The sequence below is a fragment of the Dermacentor variabilis genome, chromosome 9 (assembly GCF_050947875.1).
Source record: "Dermacentor variabilis isolate Ectoservices chromosome 9, ASM5094787v1, whole genome shotgun sequence".
Classification (NCBI taxonomy): Eukaryota; Metazoa; Arthropoda; class Arachnida; order Ixodida; family Ixodidae; genus Dermacentor; species Dermacentor variabilis.
Window position 1 is genome coordinate 1,637,146 of NC_134576.1, and position 27,594 is coordinate 1,664,739.

The 27,594-nt window shown below is 45.0% G+C and overlaps 1 protein-coding gene across 3 annotated transcripts in view; it reads right to left on the minus strand.

Annotated features, from left to right (window-relative positions):
* The window catches only part of LOC142558244 (ATP-binding cassette sub-family C member 2-like), a 659,669-nt gene that overhangs the window by 561,839 nt on the left and 70,236 nt on the right, over positions 1–27,594 (minus strand). For 2 of the 3 annotated variants that reach the window (XM_075670395.1, XM_075670394.1), the window contains exon 2: positions 14,462–14,625. The exons of the other annotated variant lie outside the window; for it this stretch is intronic. In XM_075670395.1, the coding sequence (XP_075526510.1) occupies positions 14,462–14,617 (156 nt within the window). In that variant the 5' untranslated portion in view covers positions 14,618–14,625. The remainder of the gene's footprint in view (positions 1–14,461; positions 14,626–27,594) is intronic. 3 annotated transcript variants of the gene reach the window in all.

Sequence of the window (27,594 nt, forward strand, 5' to 3'; positions counted from 1 at the left end):
AGGTGCACTGCAAAGATAACATAGAGGGGCCATAGCGAGACCAGATTTGTGTAAGTAAAAATTTAGAGGTGGTATACGAAATCTTCATTTTGTAAAAAATACTTCCAATTGTCTTGAAGGACACCAATTATATTCCATGGGAAGCCAAGATTGTGAAAATAAGAAGACGGTGTTAGCATTGATGTTGCAGAGTTTTGAGATATAGCGAAATTTCTTTACCTAGCCGCGTTGACATAAGCTGATGTCGGCAAAACAGGTATGATAGGGCCGTTGAGGGATGCTCGTGCGAGTGAGTCGGCCATTTCATTCAAGTGTAGCCCATGATGTCGAGGTACCCAAAGCAAACATACTTTTCGTAAGAACGTAGGTACCATCGAACGAAATGTTTTTTTTTAATTCTTGTATCTAAAGATGCAGTGAGTGCTGCACATACAGATAGCGAGTCGGTCAGAATAACAGCTAATGGGATGTTTTGAGAGTTTTTCTAACGCTAATAAAATAGCTAATAATTCTGCTTGAAATATACGCGTCAAATCGGCAAGGCGAAGGGAGTAATACCATTGTAGTGATTAAGAAAAGATCCCCAGTCCTGCCTTCTCATTGCACACAGAAGCGTCAGTAGCTATTACATTTTCAGTGGCTAGTTGGTGTAGGTGGTCGTGTAAGATATTAATTAAATCTCGCCTTGGTAACAGTTTAGAATGATTCGGAAATATTTCCTCGGACTCAATTTTGAGGTCTGTTAAGGCATCATTTGAATGACAAACTTGGCGTATGGACACATCCAATTGTAACTGTGCTTGCACAAACAATATCTGAGGACTGTGGAATCTTGACCACGATACCTGAAAAAACTCAGATGGTTCGGTGATAAATGCATATTGCGTAGGCCTTTTTAAAAAGTCATACATATTTAAAAGTGTCTGAAACGTAAGTATGCGGAATCTGCAATCTATGGCGAGTATATGAGCTTCTTGATATAGAACAGCGTTGGCAACAAATCTAGGTAGCCCGAGGCATGACCGTAGAGCTTCTATTTCTAAAAGTATGAGGTTTCATTTTGTAGGCGGGGCCACCGGGAAATATTACGCAGCCAAATTTAATATGGGCCGAACAAACATTTTATAAATAATCAGTAAGGTATCCCTGCGTTGTCCAGAGTGGCGGTGGCTGAGCCGGCGAGGCATAGATACGGCTTGTTCTGCCTTTGTTTTAATATGTTCAATGTGACTGCGCCAGGTGAGTTTGCCATCGTAAACAACACCAAGTTACCTGACTGCGTCAACTCGGGGAATTATTTCCTGTCGGTATTGCAAAGATATATGTACCTGTGCAGATAATGGAAATAATAAGACCGCACTTTTACTAATATTTAATGACATGCTTAATCTCTCTAGCCATGTCTCCAGCATTCCTAAGTAATTTTGCAACGACTGTTGTAGAGAATGTATATTGCTTGCGGAGGAAAAAAATGCGATATCGTCCGCAAAAACATAAACATGTACTTCCGGAGACAAAGGAATGGTGCTTAGCAAAATGTTAAATAATATAGGGGAAAGAACGGAACTCTGTGGTACACCTCTTGTCTGCTTGTGTTTAGACGTCGAAATACCGTGTTGGTAACAATAGAACTCTCTATCCCTTATAAATTCATAGATCCAAGCGGTTATATAGTTTGGGAAATTCGTAGAGTGAAGCTTCTCGAATAGGATACAGTGTTCTACAGAGTCGTATGCTTTCGATACATCTAGCCTCACCAAAGCTGCGTACCCTCGTTTGCGGCGAGCAAGTTTAATTCGGCTCTACAAATCTACATGGGTGTACCATATGGAGTGTCCCGGATGAATGCCAATGTGACAAGGACTGAGAAGAGTATCTTCCTGCATAAAATTTGGTATACGGCCGTGAAGAACCCTTTCAATTAATTTGACGACATTTGAGGTGATAGAAATTGGTCTTATGTTTTCTACGTCCAGATCTATTTTTTTTCTTTATTAGTGGGATAATTTTAGCTACTGTCCACTCTCTTGGAACCCATAAATTCTTGAGAAATAAATTTTTTATGTTTAGTAGGTCCTGAGGCGCCTAATGAAATAACACTTTTGGCATTCGTGTTGTAATTTCATCTGGACCGGGGTCTGACGCCGGCAACGAATTAATAATGCCTTCAAGCTCTGTAGCTGTTACTGCTACAAAGTCGTCTACCAAGGGAGGTTTGTTTAGTGCTATCGGCAATTTATGTGTGAGACGTCGTGCAAGTCCTTGAGCAATTTTCTCAAGTGATTCTGATAATTCTTTTGTTGATATAACGACAGATTCGACGTTCACGGGCGCCGGTATAGCTTTGCGAGATCGAAGAAATTTAAACAGTGCTTTTTATTGCTAGACTACAAAAGGTATGTGTAGGGCCTGGAATCGTAATCCTGCTTAGCTTTTGAGACTGTTCGTTTAAAAGTGGTAGCTATATATGTATAATCAGCCCAATTAACAGGACATTGGTTGTATAAAAGCTTTTCCATGCAGCTTTTCTGCGTCTAAAATCGCGCTCGCACTCATAATTCCACCAGGGATAATATGATTCACTCTGATAAGATTTCACAGCAAATTGAGCATTTTTTTATTACTCTTTTAGTACTGAACATAGGCTCATTGCTTTAATATTCCTCTCCATGCCCTCCTGGGCTTGTAAAGCTGATTTTAAAGCATTTTTAATTTTTTTGTAGTCCACAAAAGTGCACACATTATTATCTAAACTTGGTAACGGAGTAAGCAGTTCAAAATTTATAGGAAGGTGATCACTGTTAGTTCCGGAATCTACAGTTTTCCAGGACGTGACAGTCATACTCGGGGTAGCAAACGTAAGGTCTAGGGCAGATCACGACTGACCACGAACGAAAGTACGTGCTCTCTAAATTAAGCAAGAGAAATGATTCATTTAGACCCAATCCCACAAGCGTTTGCCACAAGTGTCCGTTCGGAAACCCCAGGATACATGATTAAAAATTAAATTATGGGGTTTTACGTGCCAAAACCACTTTCTGATTATGAGGCACGCCGTAGTGGAGGACTCCGAAAATTTCGACCACCTGGGGTTCTTTAACGTGACCGAAATCTAAGTACACGACGATACATGATGAGAATTAAAATCTCCCACTAGTATGATGTTGTTCTGACTGCGAGCAATAGAGGTATCTTGATAACGAGTATCTGGCACTCCAGCGGGGAAGTGCGTGTTAATTATAGGAAAAGCTGTGCAACCAGGTAGTATTATATCAATTGCTAATATTTCACAGTCTAGGGACATTATCTGGTATGCTATAGTAGCTCTATGGCAGATTTTTGATGAGACAAACAACACTAAACCACCACCTCGGGACAGGCGATCCAATCGAAAGCAGAAATTTTTTACAGGAAAAGATTGACCAGCAGCAAGCCAGGTTTCCTGGAAAATAATAATATCTGGAGAATATGTAGAAATAAGGTATAATAAATCTCTTGCGGCCGAAAGTATGGGATGGCAGTTCCACTGAATTACTGTTAAAATTCCTATGGTGAATAAATCCGAGCAGCAGAGACTGCTTGGTCCAAAACGTTCTCTTTTATGAAGTCCTTCTTAGTCGGAATCTCTCTAACGTACTTTTTTGCCTTGGAGTTGATGGGAGAGCTAGATTTTTTTCGCTGTAGGAGACTTTGTTCGTTTAAGAGGTGGGGGTCCATATCTACATCTTGATTTTCCACCCCATCTGTGTCGGAGAGACAGATTTGGTCGACTTTCTCAGAAGTTGATGGCTTTGGTGAATCGTTATTTGTGAACGGCCGTACTGTCGATATTTCAATAGGTGGACTCCGCGGCAGACCCGATACCGCATCCTCAATATTGGCTTTATTAGTTAGTGGAAGCCACGAAGTTAGTTGTGAGGACAGCCCCTGAACAAGGGAGTTGGTGAGATTTGTCATGATGCGCTCCATTGCTTTCTCCAACGCCTTTTCTACGGAAGCTGCCACAGCCCCAGAGAATAAGTTCTCCATAAACAATGTTTGACGAGCCGTTATACCAGCATACCAGCATATACCTTGAGTCCTGCTCTGAATTTCTCCAATGGCCTCACGACGAGAGCATCGACGTCTGTCAATTATTTCGAGGATTTGTATGTCTTTTGATCTTGCAGGGCAATTAGGTTCATCTACGGGGTGGGCACCACTGCAAAGGCAGCAGGACTCATTTCGGGAAGAACAGTCATTTCAATGATGGCCTTGTCCCCGAATTCGGCATCGTGTGTTAGACCTGCAGCCTTTTATGGAGTGCCCAAACCGCCAGCACTTTAGACACTGAAGGACACGAGGTGATAGAGACTCAACTCGGTATATAGGTGGTCATGCCTTGATTTCCGATGGACGGTTCTTTCCAGCGAAAGTAGCTATTACTGTTTCAGTGGGCATGCGCTTATTACCAACGACACGGCTGCAACGATACACAGAAATCACGCCTGCCGCTGAAAATATTTCCAAAATTTCTGCCGGACATAGACTTATGTCGACAACACGGACTAGGCATTTGGTAGACGCAATGTGATGAGGAATGAAACTGCTCACCGGATGTGCCACAAAAACATCGCACTTCAGTAAATGTTGAACTCAAGCCTGGTCTGACTAGTAGCAAAGTATGCCCCCTCGGCCAAACTGTCGAACCTCGGTGATTTGTCGAAAATTGGCAGAGGCCATCGGGAGTTCGGTTTCAATTGCTTTGGGATTCTTCATGCGAATCACCCCGCCATCACTCGGAACCAAAGCCACAGGTACGCTGCTCGTCCCACTGTGTAAGAATAGCTCCACCGGCAAATCAGTTAGGAACAGAAGCCGACCAGGACGACGCCTCCTGGCCTGGCGATGAGAGTCTGATTGCAAAGAAATAGGAAATTACTCTGGAATGTTAACAGATATTGAAAAAAAGGTCAAAAACAATTACGTAAAAGACAGATTAAAAGAAAACCGCCAGCTACTTGACCAGAACTAGTGTTCGGGAGCTCACGCACCAGTCAGCTTTCGGAATTCTTCTTCGCTCTCCTCTTCGTCCTCTGGAATACTCAGCAACAACACTTGTTCGTCATCGTCTCCTGTCTTCACGTCCTGTTCTGCATCCCGACACAGCGCCACAGGGGTTGGAGCGCCGGCCCGCGCTCTAACCTCGGCTATTACGGCCCGGCAAAGGCACGTGTGTAGGGCTTGGAACGGGAGACACGAACAACATCAGTTCTTCGCTGTACGGACGACGGGCCTGGCTCTTCAGGAGGAATCACGTACGTCTCATTCAAAGCTGTCGCAGGATTCGATCAGGACCTGAATGTGGCGATAGCAGTTTTTCCGATAGGCCTACACGACGACATGGTGACCACAGGAACACGAGGGAGCAAGGTAAATACTGCACGTCCCTGTCACGACTGTGACGACCAAACAGTAGATAGAGCGGTGAGTAACCTTCAGTGTCATGGAAGGACGACTTGTACGCGAAGGTGACATATGGCAGAGTGACGTTCCAGCCCTGGTGGTCTGGAGAAACGTACATAGCTAGCATGTCGGTAAACGCTCTGTTCAGTCGCTCGGTGAGACCGTTAGTCTGTGGATGGTAAGCAGTGGCTATTTGATGTTCAGTAGAGCATAAGCGTAGGGTAACATCAATGACCTTTGACACGATGCAACGTCCACAATCTGTGCGGAGCTGACGTGGAGCCCCGCGGTGCAGGATGTTGTGTAGGAAGAAATCCGCGACGTCAGTGGCACAATTTCTTGGCACAGCTTCGTAATGGCGAAGCGCGTGGCGTAATCGGTTGCAACCGCCACCCATTTGTTGCCCTTACTTGAGAAAGGTAAAGGGCCAGGTAGGTCGAGTCTCACGCGAAAGAAAGGCTCTGTCTAACTATCGTTAGGTTGTAAAAGCCCACCTGGAACTATGGGAGTGGATTTCCGGCGTTGGCACAGGTCGCAAGCAGTCACATACCAGCGCACAGAGCGGTAGAGACCAGACCACAACAAACGGCGCCGGACACTGTCAAAGGTGCGAGTAACATCGAGATGCAAAGCGGTGGGTGCGTCGTTTAGTTGTTGAAGCCCGGCGCGTTGGAGGTGCCCCGGTGCCGGCAGCAGTAGCTCAGCACCATCAGGGTACCAGTTGCGTTTGTACTCCGTTCGAAATACATAAGAGACAAAGGGAAGGATCAGGAGCTGGCGAGCCTAACCAATCTGTGATGGTTCGCTGAAAGGGATCACGGCGCTGTTGATCGCCAATGTTGAGAAAACCTGAGATGGACATAACGCTGGTGTCGGATTCGGGGTCTGTGGCTTCCGGTGGGTCAACAGGGTGGCGAGACAACAGTCGGTGTCCTGATTTAAACGGCCGAATTTTCACACATCAGAGCTAGTGCACCCTTGCAAGCGCGATGCCCGACGCCCAAGACGCCTGTATTCGACAAGGAGAACCAGCAGAACGCGTGGTGGTCGCTAAATGCGCGGTAATGGCGACCAAATAGGCATAGGCGAAACTTCGATATCGCCCAAACCAGCGCTAGGCACTTTCGCTCCGTGATAGAATAGTTGCGCTCGGCCGTGGACAGAAGCCGGCTTGCGTAAACGATAACGTACTCTTGACCACGCTGAACCTGTGCAAGAACAGCGTCAGTGCCGTGACCACTAGCATCTGTGGGAATTTCAGTGGGTGCTGAAGCGTCAAAATGGGCTAAAATTGGGGAGCTCATCAAGTGTCTCATGAGTGCTGTGAAGGCTTCCGCGTGCCGCTTTCCCCACGCGAAAGCAACGTCATTCTTTATTAGCTCGGTGAGAGGACGCGCAATGTCAGGAAAATTTTGAATAAAGTGTTGAAATTACGAGCATGAGCGTAAGAAGCTGCGAACGTCCTTAACGCCCGCGCAGGAAAGTCATGCACGGCTCGAACTTTGGCCGGGTGAGGCTGAATTTCAATGAGGTTTACAAGGTGGCCGAGTGCGGTTATTTCAGGACGAGCGAAGTGACACTTCGACGAGTTGAGCTGAAGTTTCGCAGCACGAAATATAGCAAAAACAGTCGCCAGACGCTCCATGTGCGTTTCAATGGTTCGAACAAAAACGATTATGTCGACGAGATAACACAGACAGACGGTCCACTTCAGGCCTCGGAGAAGGGTGTCCATCATTCTTTCGAACGTCACTGGGGCATTGAAAAGCCCGAAGGCCATGACTCTGAATTGAAAAAGCCCGTCAGGCGTAATAAAGGCTGTCTTCTCGCGATCCTTCTCATCAACAGCAATCTACCTATAGGCCGAGCGGAGGTCAATCGATGAAAAATATTTCGCTCCATGTAGACGGTCAAGTGCATCAGCGATAAGAGGCAATAGATACATGCCCTTCTTGGTGATCTTGTTCAGGTGGCGATAATGAACAGAAAATCTCCAGATGTTGTCTTTTTTTTTACCAGAACAACTGGTGAGGCTCACGGGCTAGCGGAAGGCTCGATGACGTTCGTCTTCAGCATTTTCGCGACTTCGTTTTGAATGGTGCTGCGCTCTGCAGCCGGCACGCGTTAGGGGCGGCAATGGACAGAATCTGCGTCACCGGTGTAAATTCTACGAGCGACTACGGCTGTCTGACCAAGCGGGCAGTCATTCAAATAAAAAATGCCGCGGTAAATAAACAGAATGCGCCTGCGATCTTCAGTTTGACCTGGAGAAAGGTTGGTAGCGATCATTTTATCGACGTCGTAGTAGGGTGACGAAGGTGAACGGGAACACGCGATGATGGTCCTGACGAGGCAGTAATAGTGGGCGCGAGCGGAGATATCTCGTACTCGTGCACAGGTGTCAGACGGGTCGCTGTCGCAGTACTGGGAAAAACATGCGCAAAATACCCAATGTTTAGAAAGGGAAGCCAAGTATGATTACCGATAATACTGACAACGATACTTGAGAGCGCGACGCCATGCTGTAGAATAAAGTGGACAAGCGGAGAGACGATGTTGCCGCTATCAGAAACATGTGGTCGAGCGTTTAAAGGTTCAGTAGAAGCAGCTTGAGATGGTCACCGGGTGAATTCGGCGGAGCACAGGGACGGATGATGTACATCAGAAACAAAGTAGCTGTCGGAGGCAAGGTACAACTGCCCGACCCCTGTAGCGCAGTCTGTTAGAGCGGAATGGGTCGAAAAAAAGTCCAGCCACAAAATCATGCCATGTGGGTAGCGCTATAGCACAATAAATAAGACCGTGGTTTGATGGCCGCTAATCGTTATACGTGCCGTACACATGTTGAAAACCCTTGGCGTACTGCCGTCGGCGACGCGTAGTGTACATGGTACTGCAGGCGTCTTTTGCGAAGGGTGGCACTAATTACAGACATCTGCGCACCAGTGTCGACGAGGGACTTGACTGGGACTCCATCCACCTCGACGTCTAATATGCTTCCAAGGGTAGGGTCTAGGATCAGAGGATTAGCAGGCCGAGTCATTGATGCAGCGTCACCTCCGGGATTTGCACCGGCTAGTGTTGCTATGGCACGAACACGGGAGAAGAGCAGCAGGCCTGCAGCGAACGAGACCGACGTCTCAGGGGCGATAGTGACCAGCTGGTTCGGAAGGTCGAAGGTATGTTGTGGTATTCGTAGATGTAGGACGCGCAGGGAAACGGGAGCACCTTGATCGGCATGGTCAGACGTGAAGCTCCACCTAGGAGGCGATGACCAACGACGGCGGCAATGACGAGCGATATCAAGGTCTTGGCTTGTAGCGCGAAATGATCACGGACACAGAAAGGAACAGACAGGTGTTCCCCAGTCGGCCGGGTTACGACGGTGAGTTGGAACGATTGAAAATTCGGAAGCAGTGTTTAGGCGGGGCTGGTCCTGACTGACCGCGGCATCACAAATGGGGCAGAGATACGAGAGGGCTACATTTGCTATCTCTTGTCTTTGTTATCTCTAGATCGGCAGTCAGCCTCTAGAATCTGTGAAGGAGTACGTTCACCTAGGTCAACTGATCACATGGAACCATAAGCATGAGAAGGAAATTCACAGAAGAGTAAAAATGGGTTGGATCGCATACGGGAGACATCGTGAGCTCCTGACTGGAAGCTTGCCATTATCATTGAAAAGGAAGGCATACAATCAGTGCATTTTACCGGTGCTGGCATATGGGGCAGAGACTTGGATAGTGACAAAAAAATTTGAGAACAAATTAAGGACCGCGCAAAGAGCGATGGAACGATGAATGTTCGGAAACAGAGAGGTTTATATCAGAGAGCAAACGGGTATAGACGACATTCTAATTGACATGAAGGAGCAAAAAATGGCACTTGGTAGGTTGTATAAGGCGTAGAGTAGATAACCGTTGGACCATTAGGGGGACAGAATGGGTACCAAGAGAAGGAAAGCGTTGTAGAGGGAGACAGAAGACTAGGCAGTGCGACGAAATTTGGAAATTTGCGGCTGCTCCTTGCAGTCGGTTGGCGTGGGGCAGGGGTAATTTGAGATCGCAGGGAGAGGCCTTCGTCCTGCAGCGGACATAAAATATGATGATGATGATGATGATGATGATGATGATGATGATGACGACGATGATCATGATGTCTTACAGCGGCCTGCAAAAGCTAGAAAGAACATGCGTTGTCTGGGCAATGCTGACGAGAAACGGCTGGAGACATGACTTCGAGCTCACGACGTATTAACCGCGTCAATTTTTTTTCTGCAGACAGAGGATGTCCACGTGGCTGTTGCTCACACGAAGACCATGAAGCTGTATTCGGTAGCCTGCTGAACTCCTAATGCGGTGACTTTTTATCAATTCGAAATTGCGACGCTCATTCATGATCGACTCACAGTTCTTGCCGATAAGCAGGTTAAATGCATCTGCTATTCCCTATAGGATGTGGCCAATTTTGTCGGTGTCGTTTGTCTTTTTCAACTTTACGACAGAGCGCAAGGACATGCTTAACATATGCCACGTAAGATTCTGTTGACGTTTGAGCATGGGTCGATAGCTCCTTCTTCGCTGCCAGCTGACGGCCAAAGGGCTTTCGATCTAGAAGCTTCTGCTTGCAGACGTCCCAACTCGTTATATCGTGTTCGCAGATCTCGTACCATGCTACCGCTGTGTCTCGGAGGTAGAATATCACATTCGCTAACATTTAGCGTAGGGTCCCACCGATTATTTTCGGTGACATACTCATAACAAGAAATCCAGTCTTCAACATCCCTGCTATCGGTACCATTGAAGGTCCCTGGGTCTCGCGACTGGTACAATAACACAACGGAGGTCAGAGTCTGCGGCACCGGAGGTGGGCGATCGGTCATTCTGGTTCTTTGGCCGTCGATCATCCTGTCAGGGCTCACGCGGCGACCGCTGCAGAGCTCCGTGTTGGTACCCCGCACGTCCGCCAAAATGTTCCGAGGAAGAGACAAGCGCGAATGTTGTTTGTGCAAGGCGAATGCTGAAGGCACCAGTTGTTGACACTAGAACATGGCGGCCAAAGCGCCCCAGCAACAGCAACGCTTCGTCATCGTCTCTTGTCCGCACGTCCTGTCCTGCAATTCGGCATGGCGACAAGGAATATATACATAGCATCCCCTCTGAAATTTTGTGTATTACGCAGAGTGTCAGTGATTAGCCTTCTTTGCCTACTTCAGGTGGTTTGATCCTGCCTGTCTGTCTATCTGACTGTCTGCCTGGCTGTCTATCTAGCTATCTATCTCGCATTGAATTCTATTTATTAATTGTTGCGCGTTGCAGCACTTCCTTTTACATCTCGGTGTTTGTCACACTTGATCATGTTTACACGGGCAAGCGGCGAAGTTGATCGTAGCCTGCCCATGTTTTGGTTTGGTTTCTCTGCAGTGCCCAGCATGCGGGTTAAAGACACTTCTCTTAGATCCTGAATGCCGTTTGTCCCTTTCACTCTGTACGGATTAAATTTTTTTGCTATTTTGCTCTAGCTAGAGTGCGGGACTGTACGAGCGCACCGTATCGTGCGTTAAAGCTGCTTAGGCTTTTAATGGATGATTTTGTTGGTTTCGTGTAGCTCTGCTGGTCGCACCATCTGTCATGCAGTTCATGTTTATGGATCTACTCCACACCTGGCTTCGTGCATGCTGAACTGTTGCTAGGTGCTTCACGCAGAACTGTTGTTGACTTTATAACATATAAGGTTTTCGGCTTACCTCCTTTGTTTGGGGCTCAAATCATGCCACATGTTTTATAAGAATGACTACAGGCAAGCCTTTCTTTACCAGCTTTATTCTTGTCTCCCGAGGACACCATTATTATTGTTGTTGCTTGGGAGATGTGTTAGAATAGAGGTAGCTCAGGAGGAGGATTGCTGTTAGATGCTGCATATGGTATTGCTGTTCAGTTTTCGCCAAATTAGTCGCGTAATTTTTGTGAAGTATCTACACCTTCATGCTGTCAGAGCAGACGCACCACACTGAGTTATTAGTTTGCTTCACTGCTGGTGTCTTTTCGCGTGTGAATTTGGTATTTAATTGAATTCTTTCTGATTAGGTTTGTGGTATAGAAGTGCAATACCTACGCCGCAAGGAACGACACCCAGCCTTTCCGCCAGCACTCGTCTATTACGGCCGGCACTAATCGGCTTTCAGAGATGTCTCGTGGCTTGTTTCTTTCGTAACATTCTAAAGAAAAATACAGAAAAGCATATGAGAATTTACCTTTGCGCATCTCCAAGCAAGCCACTGAGGGAATTTCAGATTGCGAGAACTGCACCGGGAAGGGCAGTCCGTCAACATACGCAGCAGTATTTTATCGGCTGCGCAGCTGTAGCTAGCACTTTTATTCACCCATGCGTTTGATTACATCGTCCACTACTGTACGCAGTTCGATTAACAAATTCGCAAATAGAGTTTTTGAGGCAACGTTGAAGGCACTCATTCGACGTTGTCACGTGTCAGCAAAACAAAACGGCTACTTAACACCAGCTCCACTTCGTTTAAATGGGCTTCGCAGCGCTTGTCTGTGTGGCGCACATGTCACGTATGGCGACGGGCTTGTCCCCAACTGCGGTAATAAAATGCACATGTCCGCTCTCATAGACCTAGGCTCGCGCATTTTCGGAAGCTGTCGCGTCGAGGTAGTGGTCTGGCACCCAAACCAAGGGCGAGCTGTCTTCTGCTACTGCACAACGAGCGCACTTTCAAAAGTGCCCGCTAGGTGGCCATCAGCGGCACCTCGATAGGCGGTGCACTACGTGTGTAGGCAGGCATGGCGGACCAGTTTACCGCGCAAGCTGGTGGAACATAATTACTGGCACCATCTTAGCTATAAGGCTCTTTCAAGGTCGCGTTGTGAGGTACAGAGAGTATCACGCGGCCCAAGGAAGGGCAGAAACGAACCAAAGCATGTGCAGCCGTGTGTGAGAGATGGTTAATGATTAACAAAGTATTAACAAATTTAATTACTGATGTGTTAGTAATCGAATTGAAGTTGATTAGTGTGGAATAGGGTAGATTAGGGTGGACTAAAGTGGATTAAAGGCGATTACGGAGGATTAGGGTGAATTAAGGTCGGTTAAAAAGGATGAAGGTGGATTAATAACGATAAAGGTGAATTGCAGTAGGGCTTTATAAGGCTTTCGGCTTCGCGTCTCTTAGGCGACAGCTAAGAACATCTGGGAATTTTCCGTTATTATAACTTGCTCGGAAAAATCAAGTAACATGATAGCAAAATAATTTTCCGTCTCCGAAACATACCTTTACTTCTTCGCTAAAATACGTATCATGCTACTGATAATACCCAAAGCAGGCTGTAGAATTATGAAATTTCAAAATGCCTTCGACTCTGCATCGCATCATCTGCTGTTTTTAAGCTTTGTCAACTTAACACGGATTCCAATGTCCTGGACTGGTTAAAATGCTTGCTAACAAATAGATTACAATATGTTTCCGCTAACTAGTATGACTCTTCTACTACCTCAGTGACCTGAGGCGTACATCTTGGTACTTTCTAAGGGTTACTGCCTTTTATTGCACCTCTACGTTAATGAAATCCCTGTCTGCATAAGATCCTTTACAAAATTTTTCGCTGACAACTATATAATGTACCGCACAATCCCTAGCCCGTCCGATCACCTTTCGCTATAGTCCACTGTAGCAATCACGTGATTGGCATTATTTTCGTGTATTGTAATGTTTTTATTTCTTTTTTCGATGTGGTAAATTTTATTGCACGCTTTCGTGTTCTATGTTCAAGTTAGGTATACGTACTACTCAAGCGAACATTTTCCCGTCATATGCGTTACTGGTATAAAGTGTAGCAAATCACACACGCAGATATATGTTGCGTGTGTGATTCCCGATAGTTTAATACAACATTAAAACGACTGAAGAACAAAAAGAAACCTCTATTTCTGCACGCAAATCTCGTGGGCACGACAAGTGCTTGGAAAGGTTATCGCGACACCGAAAAGCTCTTCCTCTCACTCGCTGTTGATGCTCAAAAAGCATGCTTCAACTTTACCTGATATGATGCAATATAACCCAACAAAGTTCTGGAATTTCATGAAACCCACCCCCCTCTAACACTTTAACTTTGCGTGACGAGCAAGGTCGTGAAACTCCTGCGCAGAACGTTGCGCATGTACTTAATGCCGCTTCCTGTTCAGTATTCACCGGCGAACCATTATATATATATATATATATATGTGTGTGTGTGTGTGTGTGTGTGTGTGTGTGTGTGTGTGTGTGTGTGTGTGTGTGTGTGTGTGTGTGTGTGTGTGTGTGTGTGTGTGTGTGTGTGTGTGTGTGTGTGTGTGTGTGTGTATGTGTGTGTGTGTGTGTGTGTGTGTGTGTGTGTGTGTGTGTGTGTGTGTGTGTGTGTGTGTGTGTGTGTGTGTGTGTGTGTGTGTGTGTGTGTGTGTGTGTGTGTGCATGCGTGTTTGTGTGTATAAGCTCAATTGCCGACCGGTTATTATGTCGATCGAGAGTGGCAGTAGGAGAAATAAAAATAAAAAGACTATTTCCTCTTGGTGCAGTCCGTGGCTGATGAAGCTTAACTTTAACAAATGTAAGTGCAGTAGAGTTACTCGCTTTTTTAGTCAAACTGCTTTTTTCGCGTATCAAGTTAAAAATACCCCGCTTTCTCTCATAGGCGACTATTATTACCTTGCCGTCCATATTACTCACAATATCTCCTTGAACATTATACGGAACCTCACAACGCCGACGACGGGGTCGATTTGCCAGGAGTGCCCGTATAATTGCTATCACAATAGAATCAAGCATTTTCATTCTCGCATCGGTAAAAGTGCTAAAACGGAGTAATCAGTCGATGAATTTTAAAGGCATCAGCCGAAAAGGCAGGCTTGCAGAAGTTACTAAGCCTACGTTAAGATTCCAAGAACTGTAATTTGATAATAGAATTCTTTACGGGTGACACTAATAGCAACCCGTATTCAAGACCTAAATACTATGGCTCACCAGCTGAGCGAGGTCGAGCATTGTTGCGCCACGTACGCGACCGTAGACCCTGGTTGTTTTGCGGCCCAGTTCAACCCAGCCTACCATGAACAGGGTCACGAAGGCGGCTGTCTTCATTGCCGACGAGGCGTTCTCCGGCGTGAGTGCGACGACCATTTTGCCGCCTGGAGGATCAGAAGAGAATGTGCGTAGTTTAAGCTGCAATTTAAACTCACACTAATGCTCAAATTAATATTTTGGGGGATTTCAATTTTCCTAATATTTCCTGGGCTGATTTGGTCTTAACTTTGTCTAAGTCCGATGAGGAAGCACATTTTGTTGACGCGTGCATCCCATTTGGACTAACACAACTTGTTTCAGCGCCTAAAAGAATAACTTAACCTAATATCCTTGACGTTCTACTTACATCCCACCCTTATAGCTTGTTGTCCCTCTCATTCATTACAGGTTTAAGTGACCATGTTGTGATACATGCTTCATTTAATTTTGTTACCCAAAAGTACAAAGACAAAGAAAACACTAAGGATTTACGACAAAGTAGATTACAAAGCTGTCATTGACCAGCTTTCTACTTTTTCTGACTGGTCATTGCTTGATTTTTCTCAGCGCAGTGTTGAAACTAACCGGTGTCTCTTCAAACACAGGCTACACGACCTGGTCAAAGTCCATATTTCTGCCATAACCATCACATAACGATCTCATTTCAGGTGGCTTAATACAGCATTAAAACAACTTAAGAACAAAAAGAAACGTCAATTTTGGAGCCCAAAACTGGTGGACACAACACCTGCTTCCGAAGCTTATCGCGACACCGAAATGCTCTTCCTCTCACTCACTGCTGATGCTCAAAAATCATTTTTTACTTCAACTTTACCTGATATGATACAAAATAACCCACACAAGTTCTGAAATTTCATGAAACCCACCCCCTCTAACACTTTATCTTTGCGTGACGAGCGAGGTCGTGAAGCTCCTGCGCAGAATATTGCGCACGTACTTAATACCATTTCCTGTGTAGTATTCACCTGCGAACTATCTGACACCTCGCTTCCTCTGCCCCTAGCAGATCATCCACAGATGCCAAAAATTAGGTTCGATGCTACTGACATTTCTAAAATAATCGATTCTCTAAAACTAACATCATCCGCTGGGGTCAATGGCTATAACTCGAACATATTGAAAGGTACTAAGCACCTTTCAAGCATTATTTTGTCGTACATATTTCAGCAGTAAAACGCGTTGTGGGGCTAGTTGGTGCATAACTTACAATAGAATATCTGAATTATATTATAGAATAGGACATCTGAACGGTATATCTATACCGTTCAGATGTACCGTTCAGATGTATTGTGAGTGAAAGAGCTTCCTGGCAAAACAACGTTAGCCGCTACCTTCTAAAGCAGCTTAACACGTTGGTTATAGATGACCCATTCATGGAAAAGAATAGTTTTGACGTCATAGCCTTTTTACGTGAGTCCCATTCGATAGGATGCTTGTTTTCAATAGATGTTGTTGACCTTTCTTATTCTATACCGCAAAAAGAATTGTTAGCTGCCGTCCTGAGCTGCATTGAGATGAACGGGCAGGTATCCTTTCAGAATACCGCAGGAATTTCCGTGGATAACTTTATGGCACTCTTGGAGTTTTATTTGTGCTCAACAGTTGTGTGTTTTCAAGGCCACTTTTATGTGCAAAGGAAAGGAATTTGTATTGGCTCGTGCGTGGCTCCCGTACTTTGGAACATTTTCCTTGCGGGCATCGACAGAGCGCTATCGAAGGTGTTTGACGGAGGCAAAGTGCTCAAGGTTTTTAGGTATGTTGACGATTTTTTAATTTTACTGACGGAACGATATTCCATGACTTACTCGCATACTGTGCAGGGCATTTTAACGGATTTTTAACAGCAAGGAAATGGCTTAGATTTTACTTTCGAACTATCCAAGGATAACAGCTTGCAGTTTTTAGATCTTAACATAACCCTTACTGACGAAGGCTCCTGCTGAATGTACCGACCCCGTGCCCGCAAGGAGGTGTTGCCGTATGAGTCTACACACTCCAAGACTGTTAAACGAGCAACTGCTACTATGTGCCTCGAATCCGCGCTGAAAAAATCTTGCTGTCATAAGGCACAAGCAAGCTTTGACGACCAGATTTTGAAGTTCAGAAAGGCTGGCTTTCCTTGCTTGGTTTTAAGCGCAGTTTCGGAGGCGTTATTGAAGAAACTGAAAAAAGAAAGAAAAAAAGAAGTGAAGAAGGTCAAACAGTCGAAAAGAAAGCTAAAGCGGTGGTGATTCCATATTCTCATAAAGTGGCGCATAATCTGAAACACGTCGCCGTCAAATACAAAATTCCTGTGGTTTTATTCCGCGCCGCGAAAGCTTGCTACTTTGTGCCGCTTGATTGGCCCGGATGACTCTAAAGAAACAGGGTGTTCTATTAAACATACGAACCCTTTCGTTAAGTGTGAACAAGGGGTAGTATACCACATTCCACTGAAGTGTGGAAAACAGTATATCGGCCAAACTGGCGGATGTATTAATGAACGCCCGCGGGAGCATGGGCTATTTCATTGAAAAATGGATATGGTTGTAACTTGCCGCTTCATTTTAAGGCCTGCGGAAATGAGGATGAACGGGTATGTGAAGCGAGGCTTCATGATACGACAATCATGTATAAAAGTAAAGATTCTGTTGCCCGTGAATTATTGGAGGCCAACGAGATTAAGAAAAGAGGGGACAACTGTGTCAGTACCCCGTCTTTGAATATATACACGAATTAAAGCATGTTTTTAGATAAGTTTTATATTTAGATTAAGCGTGATTCCCTATATCTTCAGTGTTCTCGCACGTGCGCATTCATCTATTCAGTGTCCCTCTTTTTCGTTCTCCTCTCCCCATGGCTATATAATCAACCACTTGTCATTTCAATAAACAGTTGCAAGTAGCGCCTTGTCCTGTCTGTATTCCTTCTTGTGTGTCGTCAATTTTGGCGCTTATTCTATTCTAAGATATTTCAGCAGTCTCTTTCCTCTAGCGTGCTCCTATTGGATCGGAAAGTCCAAGACAATTCGAGTTCTGAATAAAGGTAACCCATCATCACCTAAAGATTACCGCTCAATATCCCTGGCTAGTGTTTGTCCCAAACAGATGGAACACGTTCTTTATTCTCAAATTGTAAATTTTCTCCTTTCAGTAATTTTTTTTTCACCCTAGCCAGCATGGTTTCCAGAAAGGTCTGTCATGCGACACTCAACATGCACTCTTTATTAACGATATCAGTTCTAGTCTTGACACTAACACTCCCGCTGTGCCTTGACTTCGAGAAGGCTTTGAATGAAGTACCCCATTGCCGATTATTACACAAACTTTCGATACTAATCCTTAACCTCCCCGCATTTGATTGGACACGCAGCTTTTTAACTAACGGACAACAGTTTGTGCACCCTAATGGTCACTCTTCTGTTATTTCCCTTGTAGGTTCTGGCGTTCCGCAGGGAACTCTACTTGGCCCCCTACTTTTCCTTGTATACATTAACGACCTACCGACTAACATTTCATGAGAAATACGCTTATTTACTGGCGATTCCGTGCTCTATCGGCAAATGAATAATAATGCCGACGTACTTGCTCTTCAAGCTTATCTTTCTCTCATCGACACTTAGTGCAAAAAATGGTTAATGAGCTTAAATACTAACAAGTCATGTCTTTTGTCTTTCCACAGCAGGCCCTCCTATCCCGTCCGAGAAATGTAATCAATGGTTCCGTTAGTTTCTCAGTTATCGCTTACCAAGTATCAGTCTTTGCTCCGATATGTCATGGTTCACACACATTATTAAGATAACTAACGACGCTAACCGGAAGATTGGCTACTTGCGCCGTAAGCTCCGATTTGCTCCTGCCCCTGTCAAACATCTACCATATTGTACTTTCATCAGACCTAAGTTTTCCATGCGTCACAAGTCTGGGTATCACCTCAACAGCAGTGACGTCAAGTCACATTCCCCATCGGACAGCTATAAAGGCACCCGACGAGCTGTGCTGCAATAGTGGGCGAGGCGGTAGCAATCTCGGCGACATGCTAAACAGTCCCTTTTGATTCATGCTACAGGTTACGGTGCTTGCTCCCGGAAAGCAAGCTTCAACTAGCTCCTGTGCTGCTTCGACAACTTTGGTGGGCGTAGACCAAGACGCTGGCGTGCATCCATCGACACGTGGTGAATGCGGCATCATGGATCGACAAAGTTATCCATATCTCGCAAGTATGGGTATCACCTCAATAACAGTGACGTCAAGTCACATGACCCATCGGACAGCTATAAAGGCACCCGACGAGCTGTGCTTCGCCAGTAGCCGAAGTGGCAGCAATTCCGACAACATGCTGAACAGTTCCTTTTGCTTCATGCTACAGAGTAGTAGATTTATGCCAACTCCTGGTTATCGATCAGATAACCGGTTTTCGCTGCTGCTGCCCTGCCCATAGTGGGTTAATTATTTTTTCAACCCGGCGATCCTTCACCTCTGCTACCCCGACATTTATCCGTCCGACGACTGCAAAGCGTGCGGAGCCAGAGCGACGCTGCAGCACATGCTGTGGGCATGCGCCGGTAGCCAGCAGCAGGAGTTCCCGACGAACGGGATAGAAATGGCAGTCTCGAACCGAGGGGCGCGTTGGGAGGCGGCCCTGCTCAGCCACGACCTCGCCGATCAACTGTGGGCCGTCCGGCACGCCGAGGAAGCCGCCCGAGTCCAAGGACTCGAGGCCGTCACCTAGGCTGGGGTGCTTATGGCCCCACACCGCCCAAATCGCCGGACATTTTCAATAAAGTTTTCACTACTACTGGTATAATTAGCCTAGTCTAGTATTAATCTAGTATAATTAGAAAAACTGGCCACCCTGTATACAAAATGCCTCATGACCTCGAGCGTACCGGCATCTTGGAAGAACGCTAACATAATCCTAAGGCATAAGAAAGGGGACGCCAAAGACGACCGTATAAACTAAAGGGTAGTGAACTGTCAATACCTGAAGACTCTTCTAGGCGAGTACCTGACACACGGAGGCTTTTATGGGAGAGTTCTAAGGAATGAAGGCAAAAAAACATGAACGCAGAGCTGCTTTACGATAAGTTTATCATCAACGGGACTTTGTCTGGTTGGGATGCTGAAAAAAGATCCCGTTATAAGCTGAAGAAATCAGGTGTTGAAAACTGACAGACTAAGCGCAAGCGCGGCCATTTAGGGATGCCTAATGTAAATTGTAGGAGCGTTATAAACAAGCGTACAGAGTTAGAAGGAATTCTTTTATCGTATAACCCAGATATCGTTGTCTTGATGAAGACATGGTTAAATGAAGAAATATATGATAGCGAGTTCATCCCACTTGGGTATAGCGCATCCAGAAAGGACAGAGGTAACAGGGGTGAAGGTGTAGCGATCCTTTTTCAAGGACAACATTAAGCTCTTAAAGGTGCCTGATTTATTAGATGTTGAATGCATTTTTTGCAAAGCCTAATATGAAAATATTCTATATGTCATAGCTGCTCTGTACAGACCTCCTAATTATGGTGTTGAAGTTTTGGATTCTTTGAAGCTATACATGAGCAAACATGTGAAACCCAGTGGCAGCATTATTCTCACGGGAGATTTTAACTTGCCAAACATTGATTGGGAAACGATGCCGGTCAAAAGTGATAGCGACAGCTTAGGGGAGGCCATGCTGGATATTGCTGTATCTTTTAATGTATTACTGTTAGCGGATACCTATACTAGAATACAGGTCATCTTGGCTACTAGGCGCGAAAACACACACGACACAAGGAAGGCGACGGGGCAGAGCGCCTGTCCCGTCTCCTTCCTTGTGTCGTGTGTGACCAACTCGCCCAACAAGACGTCCTTTTAGAATACAGGGTAATTAAAACAAGCCTGAACCTCTTCTTTGTAAGTGGGACCCTAAGTAGTCAAACCAAGTGCGATGTTTTTCCCAGTATATCGGATAACGAGGTTGTTTTACTGACAATAAATAATATGAATTGAAAAGACAGCCTTAACGCTGTCCGATTCCGCAATTTCTCCCGAGTTGATGATGCCTTTATTATAGATACACTTTTGTTTTACATAGATTCATATTCAGAGAATATTGTAGACGTGCAGGAACTATGGGAACGCTTTAGGAGTATTGTTAATGACTGCATTAAAAATATGTAGCAACTATTGTTAAGAAACGAAAAAAAGAATCCCTGGATTTCTCGAGAGACGCTGAGATTGAAGAGGGAGCTCAAGAGGTTAAAAATACCGTAAAAAAATCAACCAGTGGTTTACCAGATCAACGACAGAAATTTCTCTCTTTCATCTAAACTTCGGATCCAACTATCTACCGAGAAACAACGTTACTACGAAGAATCATTGCCTGAATTCATCACAGCGTCTCCAGATAGATTTTGGCGGGAGGTGTCACCGAAACATTACCAATGCGATTTATTTATAGTTGATGGTATTCACTTGAATGATGAATAAAAAAAATTGCTAACTTATTTAATGAGCGCTTCCACACCGTTTTTACTTGTGATGATGGTGTCTTACCTGTGTTTGAGAATTTTTTGCCCCCTATTTCTGATGTGTAAATATGCGAGCAGGGTATATTCCACATGCTTTTAAAACTTGATGAAAAGAAAACTTCAGGTCCAAACGATATACCCAACACTTTCCTAAAAAGGTGTGCGGAATGAGTTTTGAAATACTTGTACATAGTGTTTTTACGTCACTTAGAAGAAGTTCAACTCCCGAATGACTGGAGAACAGCCCGAGTAATACCACTTCATAAACACGGTGCCAAACAGTGTATAAAGAATTACCGTCCCGTCTCTTTAACTTCCAACACTTGCAAATTATTAGAGCACATAATAAATAATCATATCGTGGATTTCTTAGATACACATAACATATTAACAAAATGCCAGCATGGATTTCGGAAGAGGTACTCAACTTTTACTCAGCTATTTGGTACCATCCATGACTTTGATGTATCTATCAATAACGTAAAACAAATTGACGCAATTTTTACGGAACTTTCAAATGCTTTCGACAAGAATCACACAAAATTGTTATTTAAATTACATAGCCTGCTTAGAAACTCTCCACTTGTCATTTGGATTTCAACGTACTTGAAAAATCGCCACCAGTTTGTTGCATTCAAAGGCCATCAATCTAACCAATTACCAGTGAAATCGGGTGTCCTGCAGGGTTAGGTCCTAGGGTTACTCCTTTTTCTTGTGTATAGAAAAGACGTGGTACAAGACATCTCTGTCAAAATAAAATTGTACGTGGACGACTGTGTTCTATATACGAAGTTAATGATCAATCGGATCAAGCATTCTTAAACAATTATTTTGAACGTGTTTCTTCATGGTGTAAGCGGTGGCATATGTGTATAAACTTCGACAAGACCGTTTTCATGCGAATCACTCGAAAAAAGAGGCCCTTATGGTTTGCGTATAATTTTAACAATGTGCTTTTGTCTGAAGTGTCTGAATACAAATATCTTAGGCTATGGGTTTCAAACAATCTTAGGTGGAATAAACATATTCACTACGTTACAGTGAACGCTCATAGAAAGTTATTCTTTTTAAGAAGAACGTTAACTCTGGCTACCCCTGCTGTAAGAAGATTAGCATAAAAATACATTGTCCTCCCAGTCTTAGACTATGCTGCTATAATATGGGACCCCTATACAAAAGGTAATATTCTGAAAGTAGAGAATGTAAAAAACTAAAGCCCTACAGTTCATTTATAACAATTTTCGACGCAGGTCAGTGACTGAACTACAAGCTGGCGCTAACCTAACCCCGTTATCCGATCTCATCACGACTAAACTTTTTATCTCAGTTAGTTAAGCGACACTACGACGTCGACGTTAGCGAATGCATTACATTTTCTTCCGGTTGTTCAACACGCCAAAGACAGGAACTAACAATCACCTTTTCGTTCTCCTAATGACTCTTTCAAGTATTCATTTTTTCCACGAACAGTTAGAGACTGGAATAACCTCAGCAGCTGCATCGTTCAAGCAGACTCTTTGTGAGCTTTCGGATCCCTTCTTGATGGCTGAAACATAATTGGTTATTTTTGTAGTGACTGTCTATATGATATCTGCGTTGATTGTTCCTGTATTTCCTTTGGACATTCGATAAATGCTTTGCTTAAATTATTTCTGTGTTCTTTCTTGACTGTGACCTAGGCATGTACATATATTTTGTTTGCCATTGTGTTGTATTTTCTTTCATGTATTACATCCCACCCTGCTGAAATCCCAGTTGGGGTTGCAGTATCAATAAATAAATAAAATAAAGCCGAATATACACGTGCTGTATGAAACCCTTACCGAGCTAACCATATTAACATCTTTGAAGGAATTTAAAAATACGTGGCCCGGTTTATTTTCTCTGATTCTTCCTTTACTTGCCGACTGGACCAACCACTACAAAGCCGTGTATCCTCCTATAGCCCATCTTTCTTCATTTTTTGTTCGTACCTCAAGAGACTGGAATGACCTACCCACTTCGGCTGTTCTTCCTGAGAACCCTCTTCATTTTAAACGCATGATCGAAGGACAAACTTATGTTAAATAAAATGTACGTGCCCACCCCTCATGTGAAACTCCTTCGAGGGCCTTTGAGGTATCGGAGTAAATAAAAAAATAAATCGGCAATGCGGTATCCGGGCTTTTACAGGCTGTGAACCTGCCGTGGTGGCGCACTGCCTTTGGTTGGCGCTGCGCTACCAAGGCTGACGGCGCGGGATCAACCCCAGCCGCGGTGGTCGCATTCCGATGGGGGCGAAATGCGATGCCTCACGTGTAGTTTTCATTAATTGCACGTGCCCAAGTTGGTCAAAATTAATCCGGAGTCCCCCACTACTATTCATTTCATTGTTTTGGCACGTTATCTTATTTCTCAAGTACCTTGCAGAGTTGTTCTTAACGAAGATAAACGGAAAGGTCGTTCAAAGAGAAAACATTTGTGTCAGGTATTTTTAAACAGCGTTTGAGTACTGGATTGTTTGTCACGGAAAACAACACAGACACAATCTGTGCACAATCAGAGAATATATTCATGGAACAGCAGCACAAACTGCCTTTTCTCGCGCGACACGCTGTGCATATTTCGACAAGCTGCTCAAAAGTCGTCCTCGGGCTCTGCATACGTGCAACCAAAGTCAATCAATCAATGAATCAATCAATCAATTTTTATTATTACATAAACATAATATACAGATAGTGGGATACAGAAGCAGGTCCCATAGTTAAAACTGAATTGGGACCGCCTTCTGAATACTGAATTTGGTCCCAATTCAGTTTTAACTATGGGACTTCCTGTTCATGGTTAACATAAAAGTTCATTAGGCAAGCAACAGAATCTCAATTGGTAAAATTGCAGTAATGCTAAATAATGAGATACAAATCTAAGTAGATGAAGTAATTAGTTGACAATTTAACGGCAGTAAGCAATATTTCGAAACTAGATATACCTAATGTAAAAGAGGAAGAAAGAGAGAAAATTAAAGTAAAATAATTAAATACATGTTGGAGTGCATAAGAATGGCAAGTCTAAAACCAAAAACAGATTATACAGTGTAGTGTCACTTAACATCACATAACAGAAAATGTTTCATTTCATCACAAAGTCAATGGGGTTTCACGAGTTTTATGACAAATGGTAATGTATTCCATGGTGATATTGCGGCACAGTCTGTTTCCCAGTCTGTTTCCGCTTTGGGCAGAATGAAGTTATTATGCAGCGCAAAAGGAGTTGAGTTCCTATTTGTTAGAGATGATATATGAATTAGCGATAATGAGATTTTGTCATTTATTAGCTCGAAAAGAAAAGTGGCGAGGTTGCACTTGACAAGGGCTGCAACGTCTAGAATGTTATTTGCTTGTAGTAACTGTTTAGCATTGGTGGTGTGTGGATTCGACCTGATTATTCTAATAGCCTGGTTTTGGACGGTTTGTATCGGCTTTAGGTGAGTAGTGTACGGCTACTGGCAAATAGAAGTCGACGAGAGAGATCGCGAAAAGACCGCCTTCATCACGTCTGACGGCCTCTACAAGTTCATGCGTTTCGGACTGTGCACGGTGCCTTCAACGTTTCAGTGCGTCATGGACACGGTGTTAGCAGGATTGAAGTGGCAGACGTGTCTTCTTTACTTGGATAACGTCGTTTTCTTCGCTGGAAATTTTAACGATCACCTTAGGCGGCTTGCACCAGTACTCGACGCCATCAAGTCATCAGGGCTCACTCTGAAGCCGGGGAAGTGCCGCTTCGCTTAAGATGAGCTTCTGTTCCTGGGCGACTTCATCCGGAAATTTGGAGTCCGCCACGACCCACAGAAGACAGCTGCCATCGCAAAGCTCCCGCAGCCCATTGACAAGAAGCCAGTGCGTAGATTACTTGGCATGTGTTTCTACTACAGGGGCTTTGTCAATGGCTTTTCACGCATCGCTGGACCGCTCACACATCTAACAAAATGTGACGTCGATTTCAAATGGGAAACGCCACAGGCCGACGCAGTCCAGAGGAAAGATGGACTTGAACGGGTGATAGCTTACGCTAGCCATTCGCTGTCAAAAGCGGAAGGCAATTATTCTACGACTGAAAAGGTATGCCTCGCCATCGTTTGGGCTACAGATGAATTTCGCCCTTACCTATATGGCTGGCCGTTCAAAGTCGTCCGCGACCAACACGCGTTGTGTTGGCTAGCAAATTTAAAGGATCCTTCAGGACAACTGCGTGGTGGAGCTTCAGACTACAAGAATATGGCATCAGTGTAACGTACAAGTCTGGAAGAAAACACTCTGATGCCGATTTCCTGTCACGCTCCCCCCCCCCCCCCAATGACTTGCCGCCGCTAAATGACGAGGACGACAACGCCTTCTTTGGAATAATAAGTGAGGAAGGCTCCGCTGAACAGCAACGAGCAGACCCGGAGCTAAAAGTAGTATTTGGAAGGGTACACTGTCGTTGTCCCAATGGCATTTAAGCGACGATTGTCTTCGTTCTCGCTTCAAAACAACCAGCTAGTAAAGAACTTCTCACCTGTCCGAGCCAACTACCGTCATGTTGTTCCATCAGCGCTGTGTCCAGAAGTACTGCACGCCCTGCATGGCGATCCGACCGCTGGGCACCTCGGATTCTCCCGGCCGCTATCGAGGCTACAGGACAGCTATTACTGGCCACACCTGATTACCGACGTTGCCTGTTACGTCAACACATGCCGTGACTGTTAGCGACGCAAGGCACCACCGACAAGGCCTGCGGGATTACTACAGCCGATCGAGCCTCCTTGTCGACCGTTTCACCAGACCTGGATGGACTTGTTGGGACCGTTTCCGACGTTAACAACCGGAATTAAGTGGATCATCGTGGCGACCGACTATGTCACCCGCTTCGCTGAAACGAAAGCTCTGCCGAAAGTTAGTGCAGTCGAAGTGGCGAAATTCTTCATCGAGAACATCCAGCTGCGACATGGCGCCTTCCTCATCACCGACAGAGGAACGGCCGTTACAGCGGAGCTCACCCAAGCCATTCTCTAGTACAGTCAGACAAGGCAAAGGAGGACAACTGCCTACCACCCACAGACGAATCATCTCAAGGAGCGCCTCGCTGACATGTCAGCAATGTACGTCAACGTCGAACACAAGATCTGGGATTCCGTATTGCCGTACGTAACGTTCGCTTACAAAACGACGGTGCAAGAAACCGCACAGATCACGCCGTTCAAGCGGATTTACGGCGGAAAGCCGACGGCGACTCTCGATGCCATGCTGCCGTACTTCACCGACGAAGAGAATCTCCAGGGCGCCGAAGAAGCGCGACTTCTCGCCCGCCTACGGATCAAGAACCGGCAGCGTACCGACCGCCGACACTACAACCTCCGACGATGCTACGTCGAGTACAATCTCGGTGACTGTATTTGGGTTTGGACCCCGATATGCCGACGAGGACTCAGTGAGAAACTACTGCGACGCTACTTCGGACTCTACAAGATCATCCGACGTATTGGCGAACTGGACTATGAGATCATGCCGGACGGCATTTCGCATTCACAGCGGCGCTGCGCACGATGTGAAGTGGTCCAGGTGGTGTGTCTTAAGCCCTTTTACGCACGCTGACGAACTTCCTTATTTTGTTGTTTCTCTGCTAGGGGTGTTTTAACTTATTAGTTTCGTTTGTTCGCAGCATCGGGTCGATGCTTGAGTCGATATTGAGCAAACATTACAGACAGTCTACTGAACCAGGATTATAAATATTATTGTAGGGGACTTTTGTTTACAGGCTATTTACTGCAGATTTTGGCTCTAAAATTTGATGAGTCCAATAAAAAAAAGGAAAACAAAAAAACTAATCTTATAAAAATAATTATCCTGGTTCAGTAACACTACCTAACATTGCTGATTACAGTGCCACCAAGGTTAATGTCCTAACCCCAGCAGATCATGAGAAAAAGGGTCACGAACATAGCCTAATATGCATGGCAAGAATAGGACCTACCCTGTCCCCTTAAAAGGGGGGTGTTGACACGTGTACGTGTATATCTCTATCGGGCGATCACGTTTCACCACCTAACAAATGTTATCGCACAGCGCAGGACGCGCCTGCATGTATAGAAAATTTCTCGAAAGTTATTGATGGTACTATCCTGTGTCTGTTTTTACCGAACCTTGTATTATCTTATGTCATCGCGTGACGCGAATGATGCAGAACTTTGTGCAAGACACGCGGGTCCCAGCGATTAGTCCGGAACATTCGACGATTGATGTATAAAAGTCGACGCGCTTGACCCGCTGATCAGATTTTGACGATCGCCGACTGTGTTCACCGTTCTTTAACTGTAGCCTGTTTTCGTGGGCACAGGTTTGCCCAATAAAAGTTAGTTTCGTTTTTCACAGTATTGCTTCTGTGTTCTTCTTACATCACTCCAACGTGACAATATATTGAAAATTTGGTTGCTCCGTTCAGGTGTCAAAATTAATTTCGCTCCCATCGAAATGTGGCCGCCGTGGGTGGGATTCGATACCGCGACCTCGTGCTCAGCAGCCCAACACCATAGCCACTGAGCAACCACGGCGGGTAATAGTTC